Here is a 21,673-nt window from a genome sequence, read left to right as displayed (position 1 = left end):
GACTGAACCTGCTGAACTGTATGAACCCAGAATCTGGGCTTTCTGTAACATGGCAGAGTTCATCATGTGAATGTGGGTTTGTTATTACCTGAAGTTTGGGAGGTGAATCTGCAGACATATTCTTAATATATCTGCAGAAAGAAGGGTACAATGGTATATCTGAGTGGATGAAGATCTAATATAACAATTTAATACGTTATATTATGAATTTAATGTTTTATTCATTTTATTTAAAAAAAGGTTTTGGTAATTTGCCAGTGGTCCTGTACAGGACACCCGTTCCTCTTGAGACCTAGCTCTGATGTTTACCAGACTGGAGCTGTAGAGAAACAAACACGTAGGGGCAAGGCGCATCTCGTGACAAAGGACGCTTTCTCCCAGTGAGCTCATGCATTTTCCCGGCGGACACGGTGGGAACAGGCGCTCAGTAAGTGTTGTTGGCCCGGAGGTCTGAAAGGTTCACCTTCGAGATGCGCTGCTGACGTGGAGAAGCGCACCTTAGTTACCAGGAAGTGTTGAACAACTCATGGGAGGTTCTGGAGCGGACCTTTGCACTTTGCTCCGCGAAGGGGTGAGTAGCCTAAACAACTTATTTTATGTACCGTAGTTATGACCCATCAATGCGTCTGTGTTTTATTTTGATTAATTTGGTGGGAAGAAACGGAATAATTGTAGTATAATGACTTTATGGGTCAATTCGGCTTTATAAGTAGTTTTAACTAGCCAGTTCTAGAAATACGGAAGCAGAAATAGCTGTAGTAAAGATAACATTTCAGCAATTACCGACACAAGACAGAGTTTAATAGCTAGCCTACACACAGTGACATAAATATTTTAGATGTATTTTTATAAATATTCTCGAACGCATCACAGGTTTAAATTTCGCATGTGTTTACAAACTGCACGTGAACAGAACAGGTTAACGCGCAGGTAGGCTGCGGGCTTTTCCGGGGAATGACTCAGGGAAAGACCATCTTTATGAATGTAGCGCTTAAATCACGTCAAAAGTTAGCGTTAGCTAGCCAGGCAGTAGACTTGCATTTAAATTGCAAGTCGAAAATCGAATATATTTAATCGTATAAGAATGTTAACAAATATGCTCGGCATGTGTAGCCTAACGCTGTTGAACCTTGGGGATTACATTGGATACAGCAGTTGATCAGAGGGCAGTCATGAAAGCCCCTTAGGGTATGGTTTATCAAAAAAGAAAAAAAGCGAGATAAATGAAAGAATGATCAATTCGATTTGAGATTATGGGTGTATCATTTCCTGTTTCCGTGTGGAGTCTTCCATCCACTCCGAAGCCGTCAGCTGGCGCGGGGTTATAATGATGAAATGAAGATTCATGGAAAGATCCTCACACATTTCCAAACTTGTGACTCACCCGTTGATAAAGAGGGATACCTGTACAAGAAGGTATGTTACAAAACAACCTAAGTGATCCAAATTATGACATAATGCAAACTATGTGAATAGATTTTCCTTACAATAAATCGTCTGTAAAAATGGACCACCGTCTGTAACAATGACCATTTATGTCGCTTGTTCCTGTCACCAATGAAAGACTGATGTGTCGTGCCACTCGTGTGTGCGTGTGTGTGTGTGTCCCAGGGGGAGAGGAACACGTCCTATCAGAAGCGTTGGTTCGTGCTGAAGGGGAACCTGCTGTTCTACCAGGACAGGCCAGGTGACCGAAACCTTCTGGGGGTGATCATCCTGGAGGGATGTGCTGTGCAGCTGTGTGAGTCTGAAGAGCAGTTTGCCTTCTCGCTGGTGTGGAGCGGACCGGGCCTGCGCACATACAAGCTAGCAGCCGACAACCAGGACGCCCAGGAAGCCTGGATCAAAGCCCTGCTGACGGCCAATCACGAATACCTGTCGCTGCTCGTCATGGACCTGGAGAAACAGTACAGGGGTGAGACAGACAGGGATGAGAGACAGACAGGTGAGAGACAGACAGGGATGAGACACAGACAGGTGAGAAACAGTACAGGGGTGAGACAGACAGGGATGAGAGACACAGGGATGAGAGACACAGGGATGAGAGACAGACAGGTGAGAGACACAGGGATGAGAGACAGACAGGTGAGAGACAGACAAGGATGAGACAGACTGGGATGAGAGACAGACTGGGATGAGACACAGACAGGGATGAGACACAAACAGGGATGAGAGACAGACAGGTGAGAGAGATACAGGGATGAGACACAAACAGGTGAGAGACAGACAGGGATGAGACACAGACAGGGATGAGACACAGACAGGGATGAGACACAGACAGGGATGAGACACAGACAGGTGAGAGACAGACAGGGGTGAGAGACAGACAGGGGTGAGAGACAGACAGGGGTGAGAGACAGACAGGGATGAGAGACAGACAGGTGAGAGAGAGACAGGGATGAGACACACAGGTGAGAGACAGACAGGGATGAGACACAGACAGGTGAGAGACAGACAGATGAGAGAGAGACAGGCATGTCGACAGACAGAGAAGGCTGAGAGACAGACAGGCAGGAAGTGCTGTTGTTCTTATCCTGTCTCTTTCTCCTCCTTCCACAGAGGCCATGAAAGCGTTCCCTAACGACCCCAAAGTGCGCTCCTCCACACTGCCAGGGCCCACCTCAGTAAGACCAGCCCAGTCTGTGTTCTGGTCCTCAGCCACTCCCCCTCCGACACGACACCCTGGCCCAGTTGGCTGTAAAACCAACCAGATGCTCCTAACTCCAGCCACTACCTCCAAACCAGCCAATAGGAGGTCCCCCAAACTCTGGCCGAAGAGGAATGCAAATGTTGTACCCATCAGTGGTCCCGCCCCTCCCCAGGGGGAGTGGGCTGTGATTGAATCAGGACTCAAGGATGACTTCAGCAAATTACACGAGGACTTTGGGAAGGAAGTGAGGGAGCTGATTGCTGATTGGTTGAGAAGGAGACAGGATGAGGAGGTTGTTCATGAGGAAAACTTAATAGATTTTGGTTGAGACAACATTCTTTTTGGTTTTGATTAACAGCATGGAAACAGATGAGTCTTGCCCAATATGTTTAACAATATGTAATAAATGAATAAATATGTAAAATGAGCCTGTACCAAAAACCAAAATTAATCAAATATATGGAGATGTGATAAATCCTTTTTATTTTTTTTACTTTCTCCACCAGATCTTTACGAGTCATGAACTGTCTTGTAAGCACAGACAGAGCGAAGTGGTATGACTTACGTTTGAGAAATAATATTTGTTCGAATGCTAAAAGATAATATTAAACAATGGCAAACGTACCAAACCCTTCACAATGTGTGCATGACTAGAGTCACCAAACTGATGCTATTGATTTCCAAACACTGTTGCACAGTCCTCCTTTTTTTAGTTGTTGACCTCCTCCACGGCAATAAATCACTTTCTCTTGACAGAGGTGCTGCTGGGTAAAAAAAGGGCTAGCTTCTTAACGGGGCCAGAGAAGGCCAAGAAGGGAGAGGGTGGTCAGATTTTAAAGGAGAACAGAAATGTCTGAGAAGAATGAAGCAGCTCTATTCCTGTCCTCTCAGCTGTCCCTTTACGGTCCCCAGGAAGGCTGTCCCCCCTTTCCCTCCCAGGGGTCCAAACTCACTAAATCACAGGAGTTTAACCGAAATCTTCAACACATTCTGCCAACGGACACTGCAGACATCCGAGGGGCCCATAAACGTTGTGGTTTCTGAGCAGAAACGTTTGACATTAAGAAGTGGAGCTCTGTTGAGCGTTCTTGGGGGTTAGCATTAGATCAGTAAAATAGTTGTATTTTGCACAGTGCCAGCAAGTAGGCAGTAGAATGTCAGAGAGAGGAAGATGGTGGCAGCTTGTGTGAGGAGAGGGTATCAGTTGCAGGGACACTGGGTCTCAATACATGCCTTCACTGTACACTTCCATGATAGATGGCTTTGAATGGAGCTCATATATGGAGTTGGTGGAGAGTCTGGTGGGGTCCCATCAAACTGAAGATCTATCCAGGGCGTTTCTGAGCAGGACCCAAATTAGAGACTCAGTGTTGAAAAAGCACCGATATCAGTCTAGTCTTCTGTTCCTGCTGTATCGGTTCTCCATGTAGAATGCCCTTGATACCTTCTGTCACTGGGCCCAAAGTGATCTGGTGACTGAAAAACTCAGAAACTGTTATAGAAAATGACTTGGCATAATGGGCTGATGCATAGTTAACTCTTTGGATTATGTTTACAGATATTAATTTACATGCAGTGTCACTGTTTCTAGATTACTGGTGGTCCTGTCATTACTGGAACCGAACCAGAGCTGCGCTTGCCAACAGCTTTCAAATTTCATGACCCTTTCCACCGTACTGCCGGCCAGGGGGGATATACTATGTTCAACGCCATGTTCACTTAGACAGGTGATGACTTTGAGATATGTTTATGGGAAGCACTAGTCTGCACTCTGAACAGCTAGTTGTCTCTTTGTGATGGTCAGGGGTCGGTCTCTGCAGGTGCTCCTCCACCCAGATGAAGGAGACATGGCTCCAGCTCGCAGGCTCTGTGTGGTCTGTCCTTCAACCGGGGAGGAAACAATCAACAGAAATAGCCTCAACAAAGACCCTGGCGTGAAGTGATAAAGAGAGGTGGGAGGAGGAGGGGGAGGAGGGGTTTTGGGTTGGGGGGGTTCAACGGTAGCACAGTCTGTAATATTGGTTTGTCCATATTAGTCCACCATAGTGAGGACTGAATGTTAAGATTGAATTCACCTCATTCCAAGACCCCAGGAGCCTATTTTGGAGCTTGGAAAGTTGACACCTCCATCACCTCCTCGCTCCTCCCTCTCTCGCTTACTTTCCCCAGCTCGCCCTTTTCCTGCCAAACCTGATGCTGTGCCTAAAGTTAGCCCCCCGGGTCGATATATAAGACCTTGTGGGTCCGGATACTTCATGTCAGTCCCATCGGCTTGGCGTAGGCTTCTCTTCTTGACCAACCAAAACCCCCAAAAATCTTAAGAGATGGTGAGTGTGTCTGTTTTCCTCTTCTTAAACAACCTCTAGGATCTAACACTTCAGTCTAAGACTTTGTCGATAAACTTGAAGAAATCATAAATGCTTCGATTCCTGGACGACAGGATGACAGGACTAAATAACCTAAAAGAAAGATTTTTAATGGTCAATGTCGCCTTTCTAACTAAGCCTTATGCAGAGAAAACAAGCCTACTTACTGAATATGATTAAACTGCTTGTATTTAATCGACAAGCAGAAGAATGTTCTTGTAGTTAAGCAGAGTATGAGTTAACTAACTGGACGGGACTGCCCTCCAGGAACTTCAGAGCATTTAGTCCACAGTTCTCTGAATCAGAATGTAAGCCTTTCATTTTGTTTGGAATGACTTTTGAATGGACGTGTTTGCTACCTAATGACTACGATGCCACGCCATGCTCCTGAACTCAAGGCTGCGAGCGTAGGTCTGGATGGAGCCAGGATGACTGGTGTTGACCAGGGTTTCTGTCTGTTTCCAGGCACCCAAGAAGGCCAAGAGGAGGCAGCAGCAGGGAGAGGGTGGATCCTCCAACGTGTTCTCCATGTTTGAGCAGAGCCAGATCCAGGAGTACAAGGAGGTGAGAATCTTTCACACCATCACAAGAGGGAAGAGAGACAACACTGCAACCTTATATCTTTGAGGGGTTAGGTTGGTTAGAGGTGCTGTGACATCTGTGAAAACCTTTGTGATAGTGCTTAAAAAAGGACTTTACAAATAACATTTGATTTGAGATCAGGGTTGGGAAAGAGGGAAACAAAGGCCAAACATAGTCCTTGTGATAAGTTGCGAAATAGATTTACATCACTTTGTATGGAGACTGTGTTGCAAAATTATGAAAATTGGTCCAAATACTGAAATGATGTAAGAAGTAGAAAGAACAAACATAGCTTTGGGAGACCCTGTGGGAGGAAGCTGTTTGTGGCTGTAAGACTAAATCTGAAACTGTTTCAGAAATGCCACAGTCAGCAGCAAAGAACAGTAAATCGTGTATTTGCTGATGACAGCAGTCCCCTTTCCCCAGGGATAGGTTAGCATTCTCCCCCAGGGCCCCCTCACAACCCACACCGTGACCCTCCTGGAATGCATTGACTAACAGCTGGTGGATGCTAAAGCTAACCAAGCAGCTAGCAGGGATGCTTCTTCTCAGCTAGCAGCTAGTGAGGATGCTAATGCTAATCAAGCTGCTAGCGGGGATGCTAATGCTAATCAAGCTGCTAGCGGGGATGCTAATGCTAAACAAGCTACTAGCGAGGATGCTAATGTCAACCAGGGAGCAGCTAGTGAGGATGCTAATGCTAATCAAGCTGCTAGCGGGGATGCTAATGCTAAACAAGCTACTAGCGAGGATGCTAATGCTAAACAAGCTACTAGCGAGGATGCTAATGTCAACCAGGGAGCAGCTAGTGAGAATGCCAATGTTAAGGATGTAGGATTCAGAAAGAGAGGGTGGAGGGTTGGTAGTTGTAACCCATACTGTTCCCTTGAATGTCACATGGGGCTTGTCTCACATTCCAAGACCATTTTAACACTTCAGGAAGACAAGTGGCTCAACAGCTGCCAAGTCCTCTATACACTCTTAAGCCATCTTGGGTTTCACTGCAGTGCACCTAGCGCCCTACAGGGAAGGGAGGGGGGAGATGACTTCACATTCTCACATTTGTCTTGACGGACTAACCCCTGGTGTGAAAGTCACGGGGAATCTTGTGATTAAGACTCATGTGAGACACATTTTTTTCAAGTTGCTCTGTGGGACTTAACTGTTCTGTACTTAGATGAGAACAAATAGTTGGGTTGCATTTAGAAATCCATATATTTCCAAATTGTACAACCTTTCTCAAAGGCAACTAAATAACCTTTCCACCTCACTAACCTCGATATCCTCTGTCTGTTTCCGCCTCCTTCTCTCCTCTTTGTCCCCCTCCCCCCACCCTCTCTCCCCCCTCTCCCCCCACCCTCTCTCACCCCTCGGCCCCACCCTCTCTCCCCCCTCTCCCCCCACCCTCTCTCCCCCCTCTCCCCCCACCCTCTCTCCCCCCTCCCCCCTCTCCCCCTCTCCCCCCTTCCTTCCCTTTCTGCCAGGCTTTCACAATCATTGACCAGAACAGAGACGGCATCATCAGCAAGGACGACCTGAGGGACGTGCTGGCCACCATGGGCCAGCTGAACGTGAAGAACGAGGAGCTGGAGGCCATGGTGAAGGAGGCCAGCGGCCCCATCAACTTCACCGTCTTCCTCACCATGTTCGGAGAGAAGCTGAAGGGTGGGTCAACACGCTCACTCACACACACAAAGACATACACACACTTGTATACACACACTCACTCATAGACGCACAATCATACACACTCACTCATGCACACACACTCACTCTTCGTCCTCCTCCGATCAGGTGCTGACCCCGAGGACGTTATTGTGAGCGCTTTCAAGGTCCTGGACCCAGAGGCCACCGGACTCATCAAGAAGGAATTGTGAGTTCCTCTGTTCTGTTCTTTATAAATCCAACCCTGTCTGTGTAAAGTATAGATGTCTTTCCCAAGTGCTTCACCTGACAGTGTCCCTGTTGTCTTCTTCCTCCTCCTCCTGCTCCTCCTCCTCTCCAGCCTTGAGGAGCTTCTGACCACCCAGTGTGACAGGTTCACCGCTGAGGAGGTGAGATATTATCCATGTATACAGTATATATGCTGTAGATATGTTACTCTCTCTGTTTTGGATGTGCACTGGATATCTGAAAACCCGTCAGCATTAAATATAACACGACAGTGCTTTGGTTTGTCTGCTGAGATGATATATCCGTACATATCTGGGTGTTGCTCAACGTCTTCAAATGAACGACTGAGTGCCGGTCCCTGCCTCCCAGTTTTGAGCGTTTGTTTCTCTGTCGACACCAGATGACCAACCTGTGGGCCGCGTTCCCCCCAGATGTGGCCGGCAACGTAGACTACAAGAACATCTGCTACGTCATCACACACGGAGAGGAGAAGGAGGAGTAAAATCCACCTCTCTCAGCTTCTCTACCTCTCCGATCATCCCCCTTCACTTCCCCCTTCTCCAACTCTGTGGTTTCCCTCTCTCGCTCTCCCTCCCTTCCTCTCTTTACCCTCATCTTCTCCAGACGAAAGACTTGTCTTCGTTGTGGACAGACTGAGTGGGCTGGGGACCTGGGGAGTGTGTACGTGAGAGTACCAGCAGGGGACATGGGATTATTTACAATAAAATAATCTTGTAACATCGAATCAACTCCTCTCTCTATCTCCCTCCCTGCCTCTGGTTTCTCCTCTTTTCCACCTATCACTTACTCCTGTCTCTCTCTCTGCCCAGTCCAACAGTGCATGCATCATACCTACATCTTGTTAGTGTATACCGCAGTCAGTTAATGCTGCTGTTGTCTTGGGTGCTGTGGTGCATGCTCACTTGTTTATTTGAAACAAATAAGCTGTGACCTGCGAGGCCTGTTGTTCTGGACCTGAGCAGGAGTGCTTGAGGGACACGTCCCCGAGCTAGCTTCGGAAAGGAGAACCACGTAAAAGAGGGGAGTACTGTACTACAATAGCTTACCTACCCCTCTCTCTTAACTTATCTCTCTCTCCTATGTGGAGGGATGAATGGAAGGGTGTCAGAACCAGAGGAAAGCAGGATTAGATCCTGTTAAAAAAGAGAGATAGCGAAAGACGAGAAGGACGAAGCTGAGAGGAAAAGAGACAAAAGGAAACTTCTTTGTTTCACCTTCTCCTCTTCGTCCTCTCTGCTGTTTCTCCCCTGCTGCCCAGCTGTGTCTAACTCTCCATTTCACCAGAAAACCTCTGTAACGTAAAAGTACTGAAGTACAAAATAAAAACCAATGTCTTTCGTACCCTCGTCTCTGTTGGTCTGAGTGGGACTTCACGGGGTCAACGCCAGCTTTGCTCCTCACCGAGCAGCTCCTGACATGTCCAGGAACAGACACTAGATGGCGTTGTAGTTGCTAAAACACATTTCTTCAAACAGTCACCCATTTTCTCAAAACTGTAAACACAAAACCTCATCTTCAAGCACTATTTACAAAACCTCTGAATCCTCTTGCAAAATGAAACTTTTGCCTCAAAACAGTTTTACCTGTGTTCAAAATCAAACTTTCGCCTCAAAACAGATTTACCTGTGCTCAAAATCAAACACTGCTCTCAAATCATAAACAAAGTGATCAAAATGATATACACTATCAAGCAGTCAGTAAACAATACACCAAAAAATAGAAAACACATTGTTCAAAACATATAGTTCTCACATGTTCTATCATAGTAGCTCAAAATTGATCCGAAATTACTACTCTGCTTTGCTCTTTGCAATTTTTTTTGTTCTTTCTCCTCCTTGTACCCCTATACAGTACTGTACCCTGCATCTCACTACTCACTCTTGTTCTTTGTTGATATGAACCTGCAACCAGTCAAAATCTATTGAGCAGTCAGTACTGTTACTGTAACAAATGGAAAGCACAATGTTCAGGGCCATACAATGTGTTCATTGTACAGTATACAGCCTACAATGCACTGTATTACAGTATACAATACTATAAAAGGGACAAAAATCAAAGGAGTAAACATGTGATCAATGTGCGTCTTCTTGTCTTTGGGCTGGGTCAGGCCAGAGCACTTCGTCGACATCACAAGCAATATTTTCCCACCTTCAACAACCTGTTTGCTCTCTGAACTGGCTTATATTGGTTGTGTCACATCATTTCAAACAAGTGAAATCAATTTTGAGTGGTTGTGTTTTGTCAATGACATGTTTTCTCTATTTGTATTTGATTGTTGCCATTTGTGTTTACCACTATGGATGACATGTGCATTAGAGTGCAGAATGTGTTTTGAGAATGAGAATGTGTTTAGAGTTTTGCTGAAAAGTCTAAGTGAGATCTGCAAACTGTGTTTAACATGTGAAATGGTTTAAGGTATTGACAACAGACTGCACAATTAGCTACATGAGTTCAGGCAACTGAGAACTTTGTTCAGCCAATGGGTTTTAGTGTTTTAGCAATTGAGAAAAACTGTAATAGCACTGACTGCACTCGAAAAAGATATCTGGGCTGCTCCACTCCACGGTGCGCGGTCGCGCTTCGTCAAACTGGCCATCCATCATATTATTAAGTAAACTAGCTAGTGCTAGCTACCAGCTAACATTAATTCCAACCCGCTAGCAAACTTGGTTTTTGTACCTTGGTATTTTTCAAATGTATTTAAACATTAAATACTTTAATTTTAATTTACATTAAAATCATACAAACGGCTCTGGCTCTCCCTCTTCCATCTCCTCAGCTCTCTCAATACCTTGATATGTTTCTCTCACTTTTTTATTTATTGGCGCAATGTCCCTTCCTCGTTTCATGATGACTACTAGAAGAAGAAAAACAACGTAAAAAAAGGGGGGGCCACAGGGGGGCCAGGGTCAGTTTTACAAACCACAAAACAACACACAAAACAACCTGAAACTTCAGTTCCACCATGAATGGATCTGTTAAAATAAATCATGATCTTGATTTGGCCTACTGTTATCATTGTCTGTGTGTGATGTTTTCAAATGTGTGACATTCTATTCTATGAAGTTTCCCTGATTGATTTCTCCTGTTTCTATTTAATATTTGTATTTCATAGATCTTTGCTCATGAACCTTGTCTAAGACATCTGCATTATACAGTGTTAATTTGTAGTGTTGTATTTAGTATAGCCATCTGTTTATGTTTTTGTTCAGTTATGTTTTAAAGTTAATAAGATGTCTGAATTGGCTACTGTGTTCCAAAAACCAAACATGATGAATTAAAGTGACCAAATAACCAAATCTGAAATAACCAAATCTGAAGGTTTCTGTTGTCATTGTGAGACACACCTTCTCCCAGGTGTGGAGCCAGGTGAGTGATTTGCATCATCTGTGTCCCCCTGTCAGTGACACCTGACTGATGATGCTCAGACACACTCAGGTCAGAGGCAGGTTGATCACCGCTGGAATCAAAACATGGATTCTGGTAGAAGGTATCTTGTAAATAATATAATATACAATTGAAGAATTGCATCAGACAATATATAGACGATAGATTTAGAACACGATGTATGGAACTTAACTATATCATAGTTTGACGAGGTGAAGTGTAGTTTGGGAAAGAAAAAGCACAAGGTTCTGATGTGCACAGGCTGCTACACTGTTGCTCCACAACTCTCACACAACTAGGTCAGCTTTGGAGTCCAACTCTGTCCAGTCACTTGCTTCTGTATGTATTAAACATTGTATCATCTGATCTTCATCTTGGACAGACACTGTTGGACACAACATCCTGAAATCCAGACGCATTTAACAAGCATTACACATTTTTACACATGTTTGGGATTAGCTGATAAACATATTTTAAAGAAAAGAAACGTCACATGATGGTTTTCTTGTTTTTCTCTCATGGCTCTATCCCCCTCCCATGGCTCTATCCCAGTTCACCCCTCTCATGGCTCTATCCCAGTTCACCCCTCTCATGGCTCTATCCCAGTTCACCCCTCTCATTGTACTATCCCAGTTCACCCCTCCCATGGCTCTATCCCAGTTCACCCCTCTCATGGCTCTATCCCAGTTCACCCCTCTCATGGCTCTATCCCAGTTCACCCCTCTCATGGTACTATCCCAGTTCACCCCTCCCATGGCTCTATCCCAGTTCACCCCTCTCATGGCTCTATCCCAGTTCACCCCTCTCATGGCTCTATCCCAGTTCACCCCTCTCATGGTACTATCCCAGTTCACCCCTCCCATGGCTCTATCCCAGTTCACCCCTCTCATGGCTCTATCCCAGTTCACCCCTCTCATGGCTCTATCCCAGTTCACCCCTCTCATGGCTCTATCCCAGTTCACCCCTCTCATGGCTCTATCCCAGTTCACCCCTCTGATGGCTCTATCCCAGTTCACCCTTCTCATGGCTCTACCGAGCGGATTTGAATAGTTTTCACAGACAGCCATGGCCTCCATCCTGTCGTTGTGGTTTGCAAAATTCAACCCAGTCTGACAGGTTAATTGATGTAACAACAGGTCTGATCCCACCAGCATAAAACCAGGTTAACTTCTGAGAGAAACTCGATCGCTCCTGATCCCAACCTCTGGTGAAACATTAGATGATTCAAGGTTGTTGAAACTTCATAAATATCATGATTATTTTTGATGTCATCTCAGAATGTCTTACGGTAATTTGATTAAAAAAATATTATCATCATTGCAAACTTTGTAACGTATTACAGATTTTTGCTTTATTGGTTTGCATGTTTTTTTCCGATTCACCTTCAAGAAACTCAGTAACATATAACAGGATGTCTGGCTCCTATAACATCACAGAACACAGCAGCGCTGAGAATTACTTCCACATCTGTGACGATTACTGGGCATTTGTGTTGCTATGGTTTAGTTGTAATATTGTAATTGCTCTATTTGGGTTCCCCGCAAGTGTGGCTGTCCTTTTTGAGCTGTTTCAGAGACACAAAAAAGGAATTCCTACCACCCCCAACGACGTCTTTTTGTTAAACCTAACTGTTATGGATTCGTTTTTTTTATTGTTTCTTCCTATTGGAGTGTGCAATTATGTCAACTGGAAAATATGGGAAGTAGAATTTGTTTTTAACTTCTTCAATAGTTTCACTACGAGTGGACGACCTCTCTTCATGACCTGTATCTGTCTGGACTGCTACCTGGCTGTGGTTCATCCAATCATGTACAGAGCCAGGAAGGGTCTGACCTCCAGGGTTCTGATGTGTGTTGCAGTGTGGGCTGTCACTTCCATTCATGGAGTCGTATATTTCTAATTCCATAAAGATCCTGCTTGGAAGACCGTCTGCATCTTGCCATCAACTTTTACCATCCTGATAGTCGGAATCTGGGACTTCTTCATCCTCCGGGCTCTGAAGAGTTCTGACCCTGCAGGACGAAACCTCCACCCCCAGAAGAAGAAGGCTCTTCAGATCATCATCAACAGCCTGGTCATGACGGCCATCGCCTACCTTCCTCAATTTCTTGTATTCTTTCTAGGGTTGGGTTTGCCTCTGAGCAGTGAGGTGTACCACCGTCTTGTTAACATACCGTTCCTAATTCTCATCTCGTCCTGGGCAGCGGTCATGCCTGTTCTCTATCTGAGTAACTTGGGGAAACTAGACCGTGTCTGGCTCTGGTGCCACAAAACAACCTGAAATGTCAGTTCCACCATGAACCTGTCATTGCTATCCAAATACTGAGCTCTCTAGATAATGTGCATTTGAAATACAGGTTTTTAATTTAGTATGTTTTAAGAATATATACATTATTGTCGTAATAATTGTGTGTGTGTGTTTATGTTGATGGTCTTTCTTTGAGTCATACATCTTGAAACACGTCTTTTGACATGCAAATGATGTTATCAGGAGAGGTGAGATGTCAGCCGTTGATTAATCCTTTACATTTCAAGTGTGGCTTGTTAAAATTGTATAGAATGTTTACTTGTATCATATTCAATCAACAATTCCGTTGCATGACTCGTTTTTGTGGTCGTTTATTTTACGATAAATTCTTAAGTCGTTGCGATGTTTATATTGGCTACTGTGTTCCAAGAACTAAACATGATTAATTAAAGTGACCAATCAAATGAGAAGGTTTCTGTTGTCATTGTGAGACACACCTTCTCCCAGGTGTGGAGCCAGGTGAGTGATTTGCATCATCTGTGTCCCCCTGTCAGTGACACCTGACTGATGATGCTCAGACACACTCAGGTCAGAGGCAGGTTGATCACCACTGGAATCAAAACATGGATTCTGGTAGATGGAAAGTGTTTTGTAAATAATATTATATTATGTCATATAAAAGTTGCATTAAACAAGATATGAATAGAGAGGTTCAATACAGAATACTAAAGCAATACATATGAACATTATGTAATCAACAAATTGCCTGTTTCACAGGCTCTTCAGTGAAGCCAAAGCAGAAGGGCATGCGCAGTGAGTCGACTGTTGTTCACTTCCTGGTCCCGTATTTGGAAGGTTTCCTGGCGGGTGGCAAAAAGTAGTCAGTGGACTCAGCGGACTGTGCAGGCTACGTTAGCAGCAGAGTGGGTCATCTAGCAAGACTCCTCACAGCCTGCTAAATATCGCAGGAGGAATGCTGTTCTGGTAATGTCGACTATCGTACCGTGGTGTTGCTATCGCACCGTTGTGCCTTCTGAGTTCTGACTGGCCGACCGCCACGCAATGGCCTCGCCAGTTCTGCCCCCATCCACAGCTGTCAGGCTGTTCGCCGTGGCAAGCGTCGCTTTTCTCCTACTCCCGTCCACGGTCCGTGCCTCACAAGGAGACAAGGAGCCGGTGTACCGTGACTGTGTTAAGCAGTGCGTCCGGACCAACTGCACCGGAGCTCGGCTCAGGGGTTTTCAGTCCACCCAACCGCCATACATGGCGTTGACAGGTGAGGTTTGTGTTGCCGCATACTGTCTGATGATGTTGACAGCAAGCAAGCTAACGCTAGCTGGTAGGATAACCGTGAGTGCACAGCTGAAGTGTGGAAATGTGACCGTATACATGTTCATGCTGACATGGTCAAACGCTTGTCTGCACATTCGCTGACTGTAAGGCAACTAGCGATAGGAACTTAACAACCTCGTACAACTGTGTCCTTTTGTGATGTAGAATGTGGTGGAAGCTACTCAGAACTGTATAACATAGTACGGGAATTAGTCCTATATGAACTCATTTCAGCATATCAGCCTCGGGTCTGTTTAAGACTACGTTTATAGATAAACTACATGAGTTCTTAATTTGTTTGGTGGTCTCTAGCCAGGAAAGACAACTTAGCCCTGTCATTCTAGATAAGCAGCATCTGGGTGTCGACACCTGAATATTCAGGTCCAACGTGCTATTTGTATTAACCTGCCTATCAAGTTTTTAATATACTGCATGTGTGTGAGTGTGGCATAGACAAGTCAAATACATTTGATTTGTATGGCACTTTTTACAAGCAATGTCAGAGGGCGTATATCAGACAAAAAGAAAGGTGTGTGTGTGTGTACAGAAACACAGTGTGAGAGAGGTAGATGGAGTGTTACAGTGTGTTTCTGACCCCGGGTGTGTTTCTGACCCCGGGTGTGTTTCTGACCCTGGGTGTGTTTCTGACCAGGTTGGACGTGCAGAGATGACTGCAGGTACCAGTGCATGTGGACCACTGTGGGCCTGTACCAGGCAGAGGGATACAGCGTACCTCAGTTTCACGGCAAGGTAGGAAACCCTGCCGGAACTACTTCTTTCTTCTCAGCGTCACTGCTGCTCTATATCACATGACAGACATCACTGCTGCTCTATATCACATGACAGACATCACTGCTGCTCTATATCACATGACAGTGTAGACAGACATCACTGCTGCTCTGTATAACATGACAGTGTAGACAGACATCACCGCTGCTCTGTATAACATGACAGTGTAGACAGACATCACCGCTGCTCTGTATAACATGACAGTGTAGACAGACATCACCGCTGCTCTGTATAACATGACAGTGTAGACAGACATCACTGCTGCTCTGTATAACATGACAGTGTAGACAGACATCACTGCTGCTCTATATCACAACACAGTGTAGACAGACATCACTGCTGCTCTATATCACATGACAGTGTAGACAGACATCACTGCTGCTCTATATAACATGACAGTGTAGACAGACATCACTGCTGCTCTATATCACAACACAGTGTAGACAGACATCACTGCTGCTCTATATCACAACACAGTGTAGACAGACATCACTGCTGCTCTATATCACAACACAGTGTAGACAGACATCACTGCTGCTCTATATCACATGACAGTGTAGACAGACATCACTGCTGCTCTATATCACATGACAGTGTAGACAGACATCACTGCTGCTCTATATAACATGACAGTGTAGACAGCAGACGTTGTTATCAGAGTGTATTTGAGACCATCTGTGTGTGTTTCTCCATCCAGTGGCCGTTCGCACGCTTCCTGTGTTTTGAGGAGCCGGCGTCGGCGCTGGCCTCGCTGCTCAACGGCCTGGCCTGCCTGCTGATGCTGCTCCGATACCGCAGCGCGGTGCCCCGCCAGAGCCCCATGTACCACACCATCACCGCCTTCTCCCTGGTGAGGGGCGGGGCCAGATAGGGAGCAGGGGTTGTAAGGGCAGGGGGGAGATAGGGAGCAGGGGTTGTAAGGGCGGGGGGGAGATAGGGAGCAGGGGTTGTAAGGGCGGGGGGGAGATAGGGAGCAGGGGTTGTAAGGGCGGGGGGGAGATAGGGAGCAGGGGTTGTAAGGGCAGGGGGGAGATAGGGAGCAGGGGTTGTAAGGGGAGGTTAGAAAGTGCACTGAGGACTGGGGTGGAAGACCTCTGCTCTACATTCTTTCATGAGACTGGAGAGCTATGGCCTGTATACTGTGTATTGTGGTTTGATGGACTGTGTGTTGTCTGCAGGTGTCCCTCAATGCCTGGTTCTGGTCTACCGTGTTCCACACCAAGGACACATATCTGACAGAGGTGCGTTTGCTCTTCTCCAGGCTAGATCTGTGGTCAGTTACCAGACTGTAGACCCCACCAGACCAGGCCTTGTTTGTACCACACTCACCTGTGTCTCTCTTTTAGAAAATGGATTACTTCTGTGCATCTGCTGTGATCCTCTACTCAATCTATCTGTGCTGTGTGAGGTAAGAAGCTACTTACTACCTGAGGTCTTCTTCTCTCCTGTATGAACCTGAGGTCTTCTTCTCTCCTGTATGAACCTGAGGTCTTCTTCTCTCCTGTATGAACCTGAGGTCTTCTTCTCTCCTGTATGAACCTGAGGTCTTCTTCTCTCCTGTATGAACCTGAGGTCTTCTTCTCTCCTGTATGAACCTGAGGTCTTCTTCTCTCCTGTATGAACCTGAGGTCTTCTTCTCTCCTGTATGAACCTGAGGTCTTCTTCTCTCCTGTATGAACCTGAGGTCTTCTTCTCTCCTGTATGAACCTGAGGTCTTCTTCTCTCCTGTATCAACCTGAGGTCTTCTTCTCTCCTGTATGAACCTGAGGTCTTCTTCTCTCCTGTATCAACCTGAGGTCTTCTTCTCTCCTGTATCAACCTGAGGTCTTCTTCTCTCCTGTATCAACCTGAGGTCTTCTTCTTCCCTCCTACAGGACTCTGGGTTTGAGGAGGCCTGGGGTCTCCAGCATGGTGGGGGTTCTGCTCATCCTGGTCTTCACCTCCCACGTTTCCTACCTGACCTTTGTCAGCTTCGACTACGGATACAACATGGCCGCCAACGCTGCCATCGGTGAGTCTGGATCTGAGATTCACCCTGGTCTGGATCTGAGATTCACCCTGGTCTGGATCTGAGATTCACCCTGGTCTGGATCTGAGATTTACCCTGGTCTGGATCTGAGATTCACCCTGGTCTGGATCTGAGATTCACCCTGGTCTGGATCTGAGATTCACCCTGGTCTGGATCTGAGATTGGATTCCATATTATTAATGTTATCCTGTTAGAATAACATGTTGTTCCCCCTCCCCCTTCCACCTCCACTCCCCCCTCCCCCAGGCATGGTGAACCTGCTGTGGTGGCTGTGCTGGTGCTGGCTGAACCGTCGGACGCTGCCGTACTGGTGGAAGTGTGGTGTGGTGGTGGTGCTGCTCCACGGCCTGGCCCTGCTGGAGCTGCTGGACTTCCCTCCCCTGCTCTGGATCCTGGACGCCCACGCCGTGTGGCACCTCAGCACCGTGCCTGTTCACTTCCTGTTCTACAGGTACGCCCCTGCCCCGTCACTTCCTGTTCTACAGGTACGCCCCTGCCCCTTCACTTCCTGTTCTACAGGTACGCCCCTGCCCCGTCACTTCCTGTTCTACAGGTACGCCCCTGCCCCTTCACTTCCTGTTCTACAGGTACGCCCCTGCCCCTTCACTTCCTGTTCTACAGGTACGCCCCTGCCCCTTCACTTCCTGTTCTACAGGTACGCCCCTGCCCCGTCACTTCCTGTTCTACAGGTACGCCCCTGCCCCTTCACTTCCTGTTCTACAGGTACGCCCCTGCCCCGTCACTTCCTGTTCTACAGGTACGCCCCTGCCCCTTCACTTCCTGTTCTACAGGTACGCCCCTGCCCCGTCACTTCCTGTTCTACAGGTACGCCCCTGCCCCTTCACTTCCTGTTCTACAGGTACGCCCCTGCCCCTTCACTTCCTGTTCTACAGGTACGCCCCTGCCCCTTCACTTCCTGTTCTACAGGTACGCCCCTGCCCCGTCACTTCCTGTTCTACAGGTACGCCCCTGCCCCTTCACTTCCTGTTCTACAGGTACGCCCCTGCCCCGTCACTTCCTGTTCTACAGGTACGCCCCTGCCCCTTCACTTCCTGTTCTACAGGTACGCCCCTGCCCCTTCACTTCCTGTTCTACAGGTACGCCCCTGCCCCTTCACTTCCTGTTCTACAGGTACGCCCCTGCCCCTTCACTTCCTGTTCTACAGGTACGCCCCTGCCCCTTCACTTCCTGTTCTACAGGTACGCCCCTGCCCATTCACTTCCTGTTCTACAGGTACGCCCCTGCCCCTTCACTTCCTGTTCTACAGGTACGCCCCTGCCCCTTCACTTCCTGTTCTACAGGTACGCCCCTGCCCCTTCACTTCCTGTTCTACAGGTACGCCCCTGCCCCTTCACTTCCTGTTCTACAGGTACGCCCCTGCCCCTTCACTTCCTGTTCTACAGGTACGCCCCTGCCCCTTCACTTCCTGTTCTACAGGTACGCCCCTGCCCCTTCACTTCCTGTTCTACAGGTACGCCCCTGCCCCTTCACTTCCTGTTCTACAGGTACGCCCCTGCCCCTTCACTTCCTGTTCTACAGGTACGCCCCTGCCCCTTCACTTCCTGTTCTACAGGTACGCCCCTGCCTCGTCACTTCCTGTTCTACAGGTAGGCCCCTGCCCCTTTACTTCCTGTTCTACAGGTAGGCACCTGCCCCTTCACATCCTGTTCTACAGGTAGGCCCCTTCACTTCCGGTTCTACAGGTACGCCCCTGCCCCTTCACTTCCTGTTCTACAGGTAGGCCCTGCCCCTTCACTTCCTGTTCTACAGGTAGGCACCTGCCCCTTCACTTCCTGTTCTACAGGTACGCCCCTGCCCCTTCACTTCCTGTTCTACAGGTACAACCCTGCCCCTTCACTTCCTGTTCTACAGGTACACCCCTGCCCCTTCACTTCCTGTTCTACAGGTACACCCCTGCCCCTTCACTTCCTGTTCTACAGGTAGGCCCCTGCCGCTCCACTTCCTGTTCTACAGGTAGGCCCCTGCCGCTCCACTTCCTGTTCTACAGGTAGGCCCCTGTAGAACAGGGACATCGGAGCAAATGCAATGGTTGGACAGGCTACTACTTGTCTACCTACCTGCCTCCCAGCTGTTGTCAGGCCATGTGTTTTGGAGGAGTGGCTTTGAAAGGAGGGGTGGGATATTTTGGGTTGGATACTTTTAAACTTACCTTACCGAACCTTGCCTTCGACCAGCTCATCTGTCTCTCTCTGTTTCCTTCTGCAGTTTCCTGATCGACGACAGCCTTCACCTGCTGAACACAGAGAAGACTGGGGTTAAACTGGAGTAGGAGGGGCCACTGCTCACACCCCACCAATCAGGGCAGCTGGACTCCAGAAAGGGGTGGGGGCACAGTCTCCATGGCGACCTGCATGACACCTGTGTTCATCAGTTTGAATTCCACCGAAATCAACTTTGTTTACACTTGATTTATTTTTGTTTTGGATTTTTCTTGTTTTTTTTTTGGTTGAGAGAATTGTCTCTGTGATTTGTGGGGTTTCCAGTGAGTTTGCTGTTTATTTTTTTCTATTTTTTTGCATTCACTAAGCTTTGCCTTTGACTTGAGTTAGCATAGCCCTCAATGGATAGTGGACCAGAGAACCGTGTTCTGTAACACAATATGACACCCAATTTGCACGGCCAACCAACAGTGGTTGGACTACACATATCTAATCTAATTTAACTCCCAGACCTAGCCTAACTGTTGACAGTGATTGGGATCATCACCATGATCCACTAAGCCTGGAGCATTGGAGTCATCACATACTCACCTGCCTTCACCTCCAGGAAGCCCAGCATGCCAGGATTTACACAAGCTGCAGATCCCAACAGCCACCACACGGCGGCGCCACCGCCTCATGTTCTCTGCTGTTGGGATCCTAGAGTGAGACTGCTTGTGGTTCTCGAATCACCATCTCGCCTTTAGTTCACCGAGTCTATTTCCATCACCGCTTCTTTTTCATGTTTGTACATTATTATTTAGTTTTACTTTGCCTTGGGTTCTTTGATCTTCATTCTCGATGACCACTTTGTGCTTTATTTAGTTAAATTTAGCTTTTTTTTTTATTACTATTTTTATTCACTTGGATGGATTAGTTGCAACGAGAGAAATATTTGAACAATCATATTTTTGAAGTGATCTTTGTTCACCTGGATTGCCTTTGTGTGTAGGGAGGGAAGTAGAGAGGGAGCAGCTTTAGAGGAGATGGCTGAAGGTTTACTGTACTCACAATAGAAGAGCTTCGGAGACTGACATAGTGAGTGAGTGAGTGTGCGTGCGTGCGTGTCCTTGTCTCCAGTGCTGTTCTCATGTTCACCTGCCTACTGTTCTGCTGCTGTCCTGTGTGTGTTTCTGTGTTGTGCCTACTTGTACAGGATACTTTCTTTACCATTTTTAACGAGGGTTTGTCATGTGGAGAGTTTTGGCTGTGTGCTTGTGAGGTCCGTGTGTTTGTGAGGTCTGTGTGCTCAGCTGCCCCACGTGCACTTTGACTCACGTGCACGTGTAGAACTTGTGTTGAAGCACACGACAGTGTGTCTGTGATGCCTCCGTTCAAGGTTTTGCCTTTGCGATGACCATCATGAACTGACTTAACGTGTGTGTGTGTGTGTGGGGGGGGGGGGGTGCACGAGAGAGACAGATTTAGCTTTACCCTGTAGTATGACCCCCCAGATGCATCAGAGCTATATACACGTGTGTGAGAGAGAGAGAGCAAGAGAGAGAGGAGATGGGGGGGTACTTTATGAAAGCATGGTTGACCATGGGTAAATGTAGCACCACTGGGAGCCAGGGAGGGAGAGATGTTGGGGGAGGGGGACTCTAACAACCAGAAACAGTGTCGGATTAAGAACCACAGACTCCTTCTAAATGCTATTATTTGGTATTGTTTACATTCACGCATGCTACAATGTTCACAACCCAGTATGATGATCTCCCCCTTCTGATGTTGGTGTGAACCATAGCTAGACGTAAACTGCTCTGGAGAATTTACGGTTAACTCTTATCCGACCATAACATCCCAGGTGATTCACCTGTCGACAACCGTTGGAAACTCCGGTGGCTTTAAAAGAGTGGGAGGGAAAGACACCATGAATATTTTACTGTAACCATGGGAACCACTGTCAAACTCTAAAGCGGCGCTCAGCCTCCGTTTGACTCACTACCGCCCTGCCGCCCTGCGCATCACCTCCGTGCTCCGAATGCGTTCCCTCACGCCCTCCTGGGTTTGTTATTGTAATAAAGCTTTAAGAATTGAACCAATAAAAATGTGTTATTGGTTGATAAGACACTTTGTGAGAGTTTTGTGTGTGTGTGTGTGTGTGTGGGGGGGGGGGGGGGGGGCTAAAAAGTGTAGCAGTAACTTTGGTCTGTTGTG

General features: G+C 47.0%; 3 protein-coding genes across 5 annotated transcripts; all 3 read left to right on the top strand.

Moving 5' to 3' along the window:
• Positions 1-11: 11 nt before the first annotated feature.
• On the top strand, positions 12-3,279 carry LOC134031756 (sesquipedalian-1-like). 3 transcript variants are annotated; one of them, XM_062475468.1, is made up of 4 exons: positions 12-571; positions 1,286-1,416; positions 1,612-1,945; positions 2,560-3,279. In XM_062475468.1, exons 2-4 carry the CDS (start codon positions 1,336-1,338, stop codon positions 2,976-2,978), a joined length of 834 nt encoding a protein of 277 aa, XP_062331452.1. In that variant the 5' UTR covers positions 12-571; positions 1,286-1,335; the 3' UTR covers positions 2,979-3,279. The 3 variants fall into 3 exon arrangements, with proteins under 3 accessions (XP_062331452.1, XP_062331453.1, XP_062331454.1); XM_062475469.1 differs by lacking the exon at positions 12-571 and adding an exon at positions 582-930; XM_062475470.1 differs by lacking the exon at positions 12-571 and having other exon boundaries at positions 585-1,416; positions 1,612-1,915.
• A 1,621-nt stretch (positions 3,280-4,900) lies between these two features.
• Positions 4,901-8,853, top strand: mylpfb (myosin light chain, phosphorylatable, fast skeletal muscle b). Its single transcript, XM_062475208.1, has 6 exons — positions 4,901-4,977; positions 5,482-5,580; positions 7,083-7,263; positions 7,393-7,471; positions 7,604-7,652; positions 7,892-8,853. Exons 1-6 carry the CDS (start codon positions 4,975-4,977, stop codon positions 7,991-7,993), a joined length of 513 nt encoding a protein of 170 aa, XP_062331192.1. The 5' UTR covers positions 4,901-4,974; the 3' UTR covers positions 7,994-8,853.
• A 5,123-nt stretch (positions 8,854-13,976) lies between these two features.
• Positions 13,977-21,584, top strand: pgap3 (post-GPI attachment to proteins phospholipase 3). Its single transcript, XM_062475087.1, has 8 exons — positions 13,977-14,423; positions 15,132-15,229; positions 15,966-16,118; positions 16,447-16,509; positions 16,615-16,676; positions 17,143-17,279; positions 17,544-17,748; positions 19,524-21,584. Exons 1-8 carry the CDS (start codon positions 14,210-14,212, stop codon positions 19,585-19,587), a joined length of 996 nt encoding a protein of 331 aa, XP_062331071.1. The 5' UTR covers positions 13,977-14,209; the 3' UTR covers positions 19,588-21,584.
• Positions 21,585-21,673: the final 89 nt, after the last annotated feature.

The sequence above is a fragment of the Osmerus eperlanus genome, chromosome 12, assembly GCF_963692335.1.
Source record: "Osmerus eperlanus chromosome 12, fOsmEpe2.1, whole genome shotgun sequence".
In the NCBI taxonomy this organism is placed as follows: domain Eukaryota; kingdom Metazoa; phylum Chordata; class Actinopteri; order Osmeriformes; family Osmeridae; genus Osmerus; species Osmerus eperlanus.
Note: the sequence above shows the minus strand (reverse complement) of the source record. Positions and strands in the feature narration are given on the sequence as shown.